We start from the raw sequence: 11,948 nt of genomic DNA, 5'->3' as shown, positions 1-11,948 counted from the left end.
GCGAGGGAGTTTGTTCCAGAGGCGGGAGAAAAGAGGAATGAAAGAGTGAAGGTGAGCAGAGTCTTGATTTTGGCAATTTCACCAGAAGAGGGTTGCAGGCAGATATTGTTTTTCTTTTCATGACTTTTCATGAAGAAGATTTTTTTTCTTTTCATGACTTCCTCCACTGGATTATCACACAGGGTGAGACATGGGTCCCCCACTTTGATCCTGAGATAGAAACAGAGCATGCAATGCAAACAGTGTCCCCACACCCTCAAAGTTTCAAGATCACATCATCAGCTGGAAAGGTCAGGGCCACTGTGTTTTTGGATTGTGTTGGTGTGATAATGGTAGACTTTACTATTAACAAGAAGTATTATTCCGATGAACTGCACCGGTTGCGTGATGCAATTATTAAGCGAAAGAGGTGAGGGAAACTGACCCGAGGTGTGCCGTTTCTCCAGGAGAACGCCTCTCCACACACAGCACAACCTTTGGTGGCCATTGCTGCAAACTGTGGGTATGAAGTTCTGCCATACCCACCCTACTCATGAGATCTAGCCCTGTCCGACTTCTGTTTGTCCCCTCTCCTGAAAGAAGCTCTGTAGGGAAACACATATGAGAACGACAATGCTGTCTGTGATGGCAGCTTCAGACGACTTCCTGGAGGGGTGCGACAAGGAGTTCTACAGAATGGGCATAGCCAAGCTAGAGGCCCGATGGATCGAGTGCATTGCCAGGAAAAGAGATAATGTTGAAAAAGAATGTGGAATGAAAGTGATTGTATACTGGTTTCCTTGTTGGGCCACAAACAAACTCATCACCCTGGGTAAATCCCTATCTTTATTTTGGAATCTTTATCAGAGTAAATGCCCAGAGACAGGAAAGCTGGCTTTAACAAGCCCCAACTCTCTCCTTTCCATTAGGTTGACATACACATTGATGAAACCTGTTGCAGATGAAATACCATGATGACAGCTCATAGTCAGGGTTGTAAATTGAATCCAGGCAAAAGACAGATCAAAGATAATTACACCATCTCTGAGCTCTTCTTTTGACCTTTTACTCTAATTTAAGTAACAAATTAACACCAAGATGTCTTTCTTTCTCTGAAATAATTATTCATATCGTTTTTTTCTTTGTTCTGTCTCGCCACACTCTTTCTCTGTCTCTCTGTCATGAGTACAGCACATGCTGCTGGTTGACTCATTTCTTGCGGCTTGACTGGAGTGCATGTACACAATGGTCCCCTTTTTTTCAAAGATACATTGGGATCTTTAACACAAACAGTGCAGGTATTATCGTCCATCATCACTTTTCTTCTGTGCCCTTGACCCTTTTTAGATGTGCTCGACAGCCGGTGCCAGCTGAAGCCTCAGGAGGCTCAGGTGTTCCGGCGCCAGGCTCTCTGGGTATCGTGGATATCCGTGGTGGTTACTTTGACCCTTGCTGTGGCTGCATTCGGTGAGTTAGTAAAGGGGAGGTGGGAATTAAACCTAAATGAATGTTCAAAGTGTTACTTTGGGAATATCATATTTTATCATGATGAACTGCATCTGCAGTAAAATTGTTGACATTTCTTAACTTATCAACAAACCTTTTAAACCCTATTTCCTTTAATTACCCTCACCAGAGAGGGTATTGCTTTTGGGTCTGTTTGTCTGTCTGTCTGCCTGTTTGTCCGCACAGAATAAGTATGCTTTTCTCTGCAACCGTTGGTACGACTGACAATGCATTTTCAACATAGATGCGCCTCCTCCTGTATAAATCTTAATGATAATTATGACGTCATAGGTCACGTGGTACCGGCACCATCTTGGAAAAATCGAAAAAACCTTGCACCTCTATGTCTCTGAAAGTGCTCCGTAAAGAAGATTGAGACATAGCTCATTGTAAAGAACTCTCCATGGGGAATAACATATTGTTGCGAATATGGAATTTGGCCTCCATATCCGCTTGTAAATATTCCCCTATTTTCTCCAATACTCCCCAACTTTCCCCGATCCCCCATTCCCTAGTCCCATTGCATGTAAATAACAATCAGTAGAGCCGACCTTCCCCTTATTCCCCCATTAAATGTCGTGCCCAGGTCCACCGCACCACAGGTAGACAACTTTCGGACATCTTCCTAGTTATTCTTAATCTATGTCAGTTAAGGCCTCGTTTCCATTAATTATGACTCTTCGTTGCACCAGAATGTGATTATATGGCACCAGTAGTGAGTTTAGGACCTTTCCCATACCTCCTCCCATCTTCTTCCCCAAACAACAACAATAACAACAACTACAACAACAATTACAACAACAACAGAGGAGATGGCGGCGGAGCGGGGGAGGATGCGTCCTCACACCGGCTCGATTAGCTCCAGACCATGCGCTCCACGGGGTTACCCCGAAGGGGCTGGCTGTCAGCTCCTCGTCAGGGGCGGAGCCAGTAACCCCCCCCGCACGCACCCAATGAGAAGCAACGTGCCGATTCCACGAGGCGGAGCTAACGAGCCGAGGGCGTGTCACTCCCCGCCGGATATACGCAGCCGCTTGCCGGACGTGACGTCAGATGCGCCCCCAGCTTGAGACGACAAGACGCCACCTCGAGCGCTGAGAGACCTCCTGCATCTGTTGGGCCGCGCCATCCTGTCCCTGAGCACAAGGTGCACCTTGTGCTGGCCATCGAATACCCGCTTTCCTCGCCATCAATCCCCGTGTGAGTCAGTTTTTGTCCTGTTTCTCTGTGGTCTGTCGGGAATAATATAAGGTTGTGTCTAAGTGCCTGTCTTCCTATGATGTACCTCTCGTCCCTGTAATCTGACCTTCCGCACGAATATAACCTCCTCCGGAGGTCTTGAGAACTGAACCCCTGGTGTCGTATTGTGTCATTATAACCCAGCCGGGTGTCTTCTTTTTCCTTCATTGGTCTAGCATAGCGCGATTAGTCAACCCCGGGTGCAATCGGGGTAACTTGTACGGATACGGCGGCCATCCCGCTCGGCCCACCATACCATCAAAGTCGTATCTGTAACAATTGGTGTCGGGAGTGAGATTCGAGGCCCGACCAAATTTTGAAAAAAAAAACGAATAGAGGAAAAAAAAAATTTGGTCAAAATTTGGAGCGGCCGAAATTTGTATTTGTTTTACGAAACTCGAATTTTGCAAGTCGCGCTATGGCGGATCAAGACAGCTGGGGTCCGGTAGGGGAGAGTGAAGCAGGGTCGATCCAGGACCAAAATGAGGGACAGGAGGAGAGCGAAGCAGTGAGGGCGGCAGGTTCGCAAAATAGCGCCGTCACGCACGAAGAAGCGGGCGCGCAAAATGGCGCCTCGCTGATCACCGCGCCAGCGACCGTGGCAGCGCCCCCGGTGGATTGGAATTTGTTTTTTATGCAAATGAAGGCCCTTATGGACAAGAATAATGAAGAAATGGAAAGCAGAATAATGATGGGAATGAGGGCTGATAGGGAACAAATGGGGAACCGGATGGATGCTCAGAGTGAGCAATTGGGGGTAATGAGGGACGAAGCGAGGGCTCAGAGTGAGCAAATGGGGGTAATGAGGGACGAAGCGAGGGGTACCAGTGAGGGGTTAGACAATAATTTTGAGGAGTTAGACAAGAAATTTGGGAAGATAGACAATAATTTTGAGGGGTTAGACAACGGGATAAAAGAAGTGAAAAATGGGTTAATGGGGGTAGAAAATAGAATGGCTGCCCAGGAGAATCAGATAGAGGGAGTGAAAAATGGGTTAGAGGGGTTAGAAAACAGTATGGAAGGCAAATTGAGGGACATGAGGGACCAAGCGGAAAGGGAAGTTAAACAAATGGAGCAGCAGATAGAGGGGGTCAGAATGGGGGTAGAAACCAAACTGGATGCTCACAGGGAGGAAATGGAGCAGATGAGGGTGGCATCTGGGCAGGAGATGCAAGTGATGGGAGAGGAGATCAGAAGAGGAGTGAGTGAGGAAGTCGGAGGAGTGCGCGAGGGGGTGAGGCACTGTGAGGAGCACATGGAAAAGGAGGTGAGAAAGGCGACTGTAAAGTTACAAGGGGGCATAGAGGACCTGACGCAGGAGGTGGAGCAGCTGACGGTGGGACAAACGGAGTTAGTGGAGCAGGTTCAAAGGAACACTGCGGTATTAGGAGGGTTAAAAGCGACACAAAACGACATAAAAAACGACTTGATAGCGACAAAGAGGGAATGTCAGATGGTACGTGAGGGACTGACAACGAGGTTGGACGAGGTGATAGAGGTAATGGAGACGAAGGACCGGCAGGTGAGGACGCACCTGGAAACGGTCAAGGTAGCCTTAGAGGATGAGCTTGAGGAGACGTACCGGGGAATAAAAGAGGTGAGGCACAAATTAGAAGAAGTGGAAGAAGGGGTGAGCGAAATTAAGAAGCGACGGAGAGGGGATAACAAAGAGATAAAAGAGGAGATAAAAGAATTGGTCCAAAGTCTGTGTTCGGATCGTGATGATGTGCTCATTAACCGGATGAGGGATTCGCAGGTGATGGAGGAGAAGCGAAGAGGAAGAGGACCCGGTGTAAGTGGTGACCAATATGGTCGTGCGTATGATGCGCCAGGGGATTTAAAAAGCTTGGGGATTGGTTTGGATCCGGGTGTTCGTGAAAGGCCGTTGGTGAGGTGTGCGACAGGTCTGGTGTGCGAAAAAGGAGGTGTGCAAGAAAGTCCGACTCTGGGGTGTGTGAGGAAAAAGTGCGTGCCAAGGAGTGAGTGTGCTGGCGAGAGTGAGTCGGTCGTAGCGCGTGTGCGAGGGAGCACATGGAAGCGTGCTGTGGTGAGTGTTACAGAGGGTGTGACGGGAGAGTGTGCGCGAGAAAGGTGTGTGACGGACAGGTGCATGGGGAAAGAGTGCGCTGTCAGAAGTAAGGAAGAGTGTCCACCTGTGGTGAGTGTTACAGAGGGTGTAACGGGAGAGTGTGCGCGAGAAAGGTGTGTGACGGACAGGTGCATGGGGAAAGAGTGCGCTGTCAGAAGTAAGGAAGAGTGTCCACCTGTGGTGAGTGTTACAGAGGGTGTAACGGGAGAGTGTGCGCGAGAAAGGTGTGTGACGGACAGGTGCATGGGGAAAGAGTGCGCTGTCAGAAGTAAGGAAGAGTGTCCACCTGTGGTGAGTGTTACAGAGGGTGTAACGGGAGAGTGTGCGCGAGAAAGGTGTGTGACGGACAGGTGCATGGGGAAAGAGTGTGCTGTCAAGAGTAAGGGTGAGTGCGCTGTCAGGAATGGAGGTGAAAGTAGTGAGAGTGACATGGAGCGTGAGTTAGTTGTGACAGGTGAGCGAGGATGTACACCTGGGATGGAAGGATGCACACCTGGAATGGTAGAGCGTGAGTGGGAATGCACGCTGGAGTTGGTGGTGAGGCACGTGGTTGGGTGTGCGAATGAGGGCACACCTGTGATTGTCACAGAGGAGGTGACCGAGGAGGGGGTGCGAAGCGGTGTATTGGTGAGGTGTGCGAGCGACGAATGTGTGCCAAAGTGTTCGGTGGTCAGGTGTGTGACCAAGGCTGTGAGTGGAATGAGGGTACCTGGGTGTGTAAGGAAGGGTACGAGGAGCATGGGCACAGCTGGATGTGTGAGCAAGGAACGGGCTGCGGGATGTAAGCATGCAGGTGAAGCATCGACGTTAGACGGGGTAGAGTTTAGAACGACTTATAGCCGAATCGGGCCCTCGGTGCGTGCCGGGCCTCGCTTTGAACGGCCGCGTCCAGGCTCCACTAGGCGGAGCTGGCAGCCCGATAGAGAGGGTCGTCATGGCGACCACTTTTTGGTGAGACGTGCCGGCAGGTCGAGATCGGGGCATTGGATGGCTCCACGCCGAGGGGGTGCGTGGGATCTCGGCCCGGGTAAGCCCCCGTCCCTGCCCCGAATGCCGGACGCATCCAGCCGCAGGCACAAAACAACCAGCATCCATTGCTTGGCTTTACGAAGCCGGGCTTTGGACAGGAATTGGCGCACCGAGAGGCAGTAGTGAGTAGACTGGGTGATGAGGTTAGTGTTTTGGACCCAAATTAGAGAAAAACAAAATTTGATGATTGGCAAGGGATTGGCAGTAGTGATTGGCAGATGATGGGCAGTGATTGGCAAATTTTTAATTTGTTGAAATTTGATGTGCAAAATTGGTAGTGAGAGACCCCCGATGTGGTGGGATGGCAAATCCACCATCCTTCCCATGTGGGGGGCAAAGGAGCAATAGATTATGGGGTGTATGGCAGTGAAAACTAGCCCGGGTGGGTTAGGTTATATGTGTGTAGGGATCTAGCGAAGATTGACATTAGGTAACGTTAAGATTAGTTAGTGACTGATACCTGTAGTGGGGACGCAGGTAGATTAGTGTGGATTATAATGACGAGGGAGCGCAATAGTTTAAAGGGACGACTGGGAAGCGCAAGTTTCAGAAGGGAGTAGTTAGCGGAGATGATGCCGTGTTGGTGAGGATTGTACAGGTGTGATTGCACAGGTGTGCAACTGGACAGGTGTGTGGAGCAGTGTGTGAGTAATGAGTGTTGTGGATCAGCGCGAATGCGCCTGGGGAGAGAAGGGTGCAGGTGGCACCAGGTGTGAGAGCACAGGTGTGCAGGTACAGGTGTGTGGAGAGAGTTGGAGTGAGTGGTACGGAGTGGTGTGCATGGTGCGAAGGTGTGGATGGGGGAAGAGTGGACCCCTTTCACGAGTACCCGGGGCGGGTAGTGTAAGTGTTAGGTAGAGGGTGCAGGTAAATTGTGGTTGGATATTGGCACTTGTGGTGCGGTTGCAGAATGGTGTTGTGAATGGGTGCATTAGTGTTGTGGAAATGGCTGGGCGTGTAGCCTGTTAGTGTGTGTAGTTGGTTGGGCACTCCACCACTGTGAGGATGTCGGCCAGGTGAGGCCGCAGGTGGGCTCTGGGAGCCGGTAGAGTTGTGGATGGGGCCCGAGGATCCGGAGGATGGACCCGGGTAGCCCAGTGCCAGAGAGGGCACCGAGTGGGGAGAGTGCCAGAGGGCCTTCCCCAGGTAGTTAGGTTAGGGCAAGGAGCAGGTAAGCTCGGAGGCAACTGCAGTGGTGGAGGTGTGCAGGTGGGTAGACCCACTGGGAGAGGTACACGCCGCAGCCCAGAAATTGTGCGAGGGCACCGGGAGATGAATCGGGGGAGTGAGACCCCAAATTGAAGAGCACCACAGTTTGGCCAATGGGAATTGGTTTTTAGAACCCATAGTGTAAGAGGGCCAATGGTTTGGCCGGAGAGAGACCCCGGGTAGTGTAAAGTTGTTAAAGTCATTTAGGAGATAGTTAGGATTGATGAACCTGTCGCACCATACGCAGCCACTTACCTGTGGTGATGATGATGACTCCACACCTGTGTTTTCTTTGGTTGTGTTGCAGAAATGAGAATTGCTGTGAGGATTTGTGAGACGCATCACGACGTGGATGAGACATTGGGGTGATTCCATCTCTCCCTCCCTAGGAGGGACTGATGATGAATTGGTAATGGCAAATTTTGATGTTGAGTTGAAAATGGCAAATTTTGATGAGAGTTGAAAATGGCAAATTTGATTGGTTAGGAGGGAGAGAAGACGAATTTGGTATATGGGAGGAACGGGGAAGACAGTAGGGATGTTTGTTGATTTGTAAAGTAGATGTTTATGGGTAGTGTTGTGTTGTGTGGATACAGTAAGGGGTAAGGGAGGGGCCATGTAGGTTACCTGGTGGGGGGGGGGGGCGTACGATAGGAACGTACCTGTCTCACCTGGTTCCCATGTGCCCCCAGTGTGCATTACCTTATATTGCGTGCACTTTTGCGCCCTTACCACCTTACTCACTTGTTTCTTCTTTTGTCTCCCACCTCCGAGGATCTGGCTTTGGGGTAGAGAGAGAGGAGAGAGAGGTGCTGGCTGCGCAGTTGTGGGCCTGCACTTTCGCTGTTTGCTGCCGGGATCGATACACCATATGGACCGCAATGTTTGTGGCCACCCACAATGGACCGCAGTTCGTTTGCGGCCAAGCACCACCCGGGGATGGACCTATGGGTCAACGTGGCACCTATGCCATACAGGTGAACCACTTTTAGTTACCACCAAGTGCACCACAAGAAGAGCAAGAGACACCTGCAGGGTTAGGGGTTGTCGAATTTATTTTTATTCCAATGAACAATGGTGACTGCACCGATTGGTGGTGGGGTGGTGCTGTTGATGCTCGGGAAGGGTGCTCTGCACGTTATTAAAGGCCGTCGGCCACAGAGCACTCGTGGGTTGGTGTATCGATGTTGGCAAGCGCGCTCTCTCTATGCATAACATCTGCATGTGTTCCTCCAAAAACAGGTCCTGGATCGTAGTGTAAATAGCAGCGTAGTCTTGTAAATAATGCTCCCTACCGGCTGTATGTTTAGTTTGAGGATTCTTTCCGGATTCGGTTATCCTGTGGGTGTGTTTCTGTGAGGAGAAGGGTGCAACGTCGCAGGGGGACATATTTACTCATTTGTGAATATCTGTAAAACTGTCGCACTCAGGGTAGAGTTAATAGTAGAGGGAACTACATTGCGTGCCACACTAAAGTAGGTAAAAATTTATCGGGTCGGGACGCCCCGAGGGTAGAGAAGGGTGCAATGTTGCGAATATGGAATTTGGCCTCCATATCCGCTTGTAAATATTCCCCTATTTTCTCCAATACTCCCCAACTTTCCCCGATCCCCCATTCCCTAGTCCCATTGCATGTAAATAACAATCAGTAGAGCCGACCTTCCCCTTATTCCCCCATTAAATGTCGTGCCCAGGTCCACCGCACCACAGGTAGACAACTTTCGGACATCTTCCTAGTTATTCTTAATCTATGTCAGTTAAGGCCTCGTTTCCATTAATTATGACTCTTCGTTGCACCAGAATGTGATTATATGGCACCAGTAGTGAGTTTAGGACCTTTCCCATACCTCCTCCCATCTTCTTCCCCAAACAACAACAATAACAACAACTACAACAACAATTACAACAACAACAGAGGAGATGGCGGCGGAGCGGGGGAGGATGCGTCCTCACACCGGCTCGATTAGCTCCAGACCATGCGCTCCACGGGGTTACCCCGAAGGGGCTGGCTGTCAGCTCCTCGTCAGGGGCGGAGCCAGTAACCCCCCCCGCACGCACCCAATGAGAAGCAACGTGCCGATTCCACGAGGCGGAGCTAACGAGCCGAGGGCGTGTCACTCCCCGCCGGATATACGCAGCCGCTTGCCGGACGTGACGTCAGATGCGCCCCCAGCTTGAGACGACAAGACGCCACCTCGAGCGCTGAGAGACCTCCTGCATCTGTTGGGCCGCGCCATCCTGTCCCTGAGCACAAGGTGCACCTTGTGCTGGCCATCGAATACCCGCTTTCCTCGCCATCAATCCCCGTGTGAGTCAGTTTTTGTCCTGTTTCTCTGTGGTCTGTCGGGAATAATATAAGGTTGTGTCTAAGTGCCTGTCTTCCTATGATGTACCTCTCGTCCCTGTAATCTGACCTTCCGCACGAATATAACCTCCTCCGGAGGTCTTGAGAACTGAACCCCTGGTGTCGTATTGTGTCATTATAACCCAGCCGGGTGTCTTCTTTTTCCTTCATTGGTCTAGCATAGCGCGATTAGTCAACCCCGGGTGCAATCGGGGTAACTTGTACGGATACGGCGGCCATCCCGCTCGGCCCACCATACCATCAAAGTCGTATCTGTAACAATATGTTAATGATGATGTCATAGGTGCCTCCATTATGATGTCATAATTCGACAAGTACAAAACTTCATCCGATCAGGATGAAATTTCTTGAGTGTCATCTCGGGATAAATTGGTGGAGAGAAATAATAATGACGTCATCGGTCACGTGGTTCGGCCGCCATATTGTTTTTCACACAAAAGCCTTAAAACCACTAAAAACCCTTTTTCTCCAAAACGGCTGAACAGATTGAGGCAAAACATTACATGCATGATCGCATACCCTTGGCAAACCAAAAGTTCCACAACCATGACATCATAGCCCACATGGTTTGGCGGTTATGTTTTTTGAAGAATAAACCTTTTAAAAAGCCACTCCTCTAGAACGGCTGAACAGATCGAATGGACAGTTCACACATATATTCCCCATGACTTGGGGATACCACGGTGGCCTTCAATAATTCATACCTCACATGGTTTGTTGGCCATATTGTATTGAAGGAAAAATTTTAAAAATTATCTCTTGAACCGTTTCCAATGATCGATGTGAAACTTCAAAGTAATGTGGTAGCCATAAAGCGGAACACGTGTTTAAAATTTCAACATGATTGGTCTTACGGTCTTGCAGCCAGAAATTGTTATTGTTTGAAGAAGAAGAAGCTCTACTATATTATCTTCTCCAGCTATGTGACTTTTCAATATATCTATTAATTATGTACTGTTTGAAGTCAGTGGCATCCTATTAATTACGTACGTCTATTAATTATGTACTATCGGAATGTAACTTTTGACACTTTGACTGTTGAGACCCATTGGACCATTGAATAACTTTTAAGACCCCTAAGACCCTTAAATACCATGAAGAACCAGAGAACCCAAAAGACTCAGAAGACTCAGAAAACCAAAAAGACCCTGAGGACCAAAAAAATACCCAAAATACCCTAAAGACCCTGACGACAAAATACACCCCAATGACCCAAAAAATCCATAGGACCCTGATGACCCAATGACTCTGAGGATGCAAAAGATCCCCGGGGACTCAAAAGACCCCGAGGACAGCCTCATTAAAAATATATATTTAAAATACAACATTGAATTCAGTTTTATAAAGAGGATGCCATGTGTCACGCATTTCTGATGAAAGTGTGGTTGTACAAAATAATGAAAGAAGGTACAAAAACACCCCACAAAATGCACCACATGGACACGTCCTGGCGAGAGTTTGGAATCTCTGATTGCTCTTCCTTGTTTCTTTATTTATCTCATTCCGGTTTGTTCGTTTTTACGTCATAGCCCATTGGGCAATGCCGTCTATAACAATGTTTATCTGTCCGTACATATGTATGTATGTATGTATAGTATGTATGTATGAATGTACACTACCGGTCAAAAGTTTAGGTACACCCAACATTTTTTTATATTTTACTGTTTCATGTGCAAAATGGACATAAGATGTGAACAAAACTCTTACCAAAGAGAAATCTGCTTATCTACTATTAATATATTGTGTTTCAATGCATCTTTCTTCTGTGAAACGTAGGTTTAAAGCAATTTTTGGAAATAGGTCGAAAAGTGGAATACAAAATCGAAACTAAAACGTGAAGTTAATGTTATAAACTTTTCATGTAAGGAGCAAAAACTGTTTACAAATACTCTGCTCTGTGTGGAATGAATGTTTGTTCTTAGTTTCTTCATCACGTGCAATGTCTATTATTGCCAGGCGTTGCAAAAAATGTTTACAGAAAGGCCGGCCATACAATCTAATGAGTGTGTTTTTTTGTTTCACATTGCATGAACATGGGTGCCAAAGCTCAGCTAATGCCAGAAAAATGGCAGGCAATTGTAACTTAGAAAAGAAGGCCTTGAAACAGTTGCAATGCTGGAGCTGTTTAGCTAGGCTCGGATTTCCAGTGCTGTAAGACGTCTGTTGCGCAGACTGGTGACTCAGATTACTTGTCCTGCGATTCTGTTGTGATTCTAAGTCGAGCAGAACGTTTTCTATCCGCATTTTTACCAGTTTCATTATGTCGTTTAATGGCACAAGCAACTGCATTTACTGACACTTGTAATTGTTTTGCAATTTTTCTCAAGGATTGGCCTACTTTTCTCAAAGTTACAATTGCCTGATTTCATCATCGATTCATTGACCAAAATTATATTAAAACGAGACCGAAAGTCTAACAGAAACGTAGCCGGGCTTGTTTGATACTTTAGTTGAAGAGGATAGTATGACCTGGGTGGAGATACCAGTTAGCAAATAATGTAAGTATTTTAAAAATTTGAAGTACTGTACGTC

General features: G+C 48.1%; 1 protein-coding gene across 1 annotated transcript in view; it reads left to right on the top strand.

The window, feature by feature from the left end:
- The first annotated feature begins 612 nt into the window (after positions 1-612).
- Positions 613-11,948, top strand: part of LOC137414153 (transmembrane protein 163a-like) — a 168,427-nt gene continuing 157,091 nt past the window's right edge. Inside the window, exons 1-2 of the mRNA XM_078782707.1 lie at positions 613-811; positions 1,327-1,446. Of these exons, the coding sequence (XP_078638833.1) occupies positions 613-811; positions 1,327-1,446 (319 nt within the window). The remainder of the gene's footprint in view (positions 812-1,326; positions 1,447-11,948) is intronic.

Source organism: Myxine glutinosa, chromosome 7 (assembly GCF_964187855.1).
Source record: "Myxine glutinosa chromosome 7, kmMyxGlut1.1, whole genome shotgun sequence".
Lineage (NCBI taxonomy): Eukaryota > Metazoa > Chordata > Myxini > Myxiniformes > Myxinidae > Myxine > Myxine glutinosa.
Note: the sequence above shows the minus strand (reverse complement) of the source record. Positions and strands in the feature narration are given on the sequence as shown.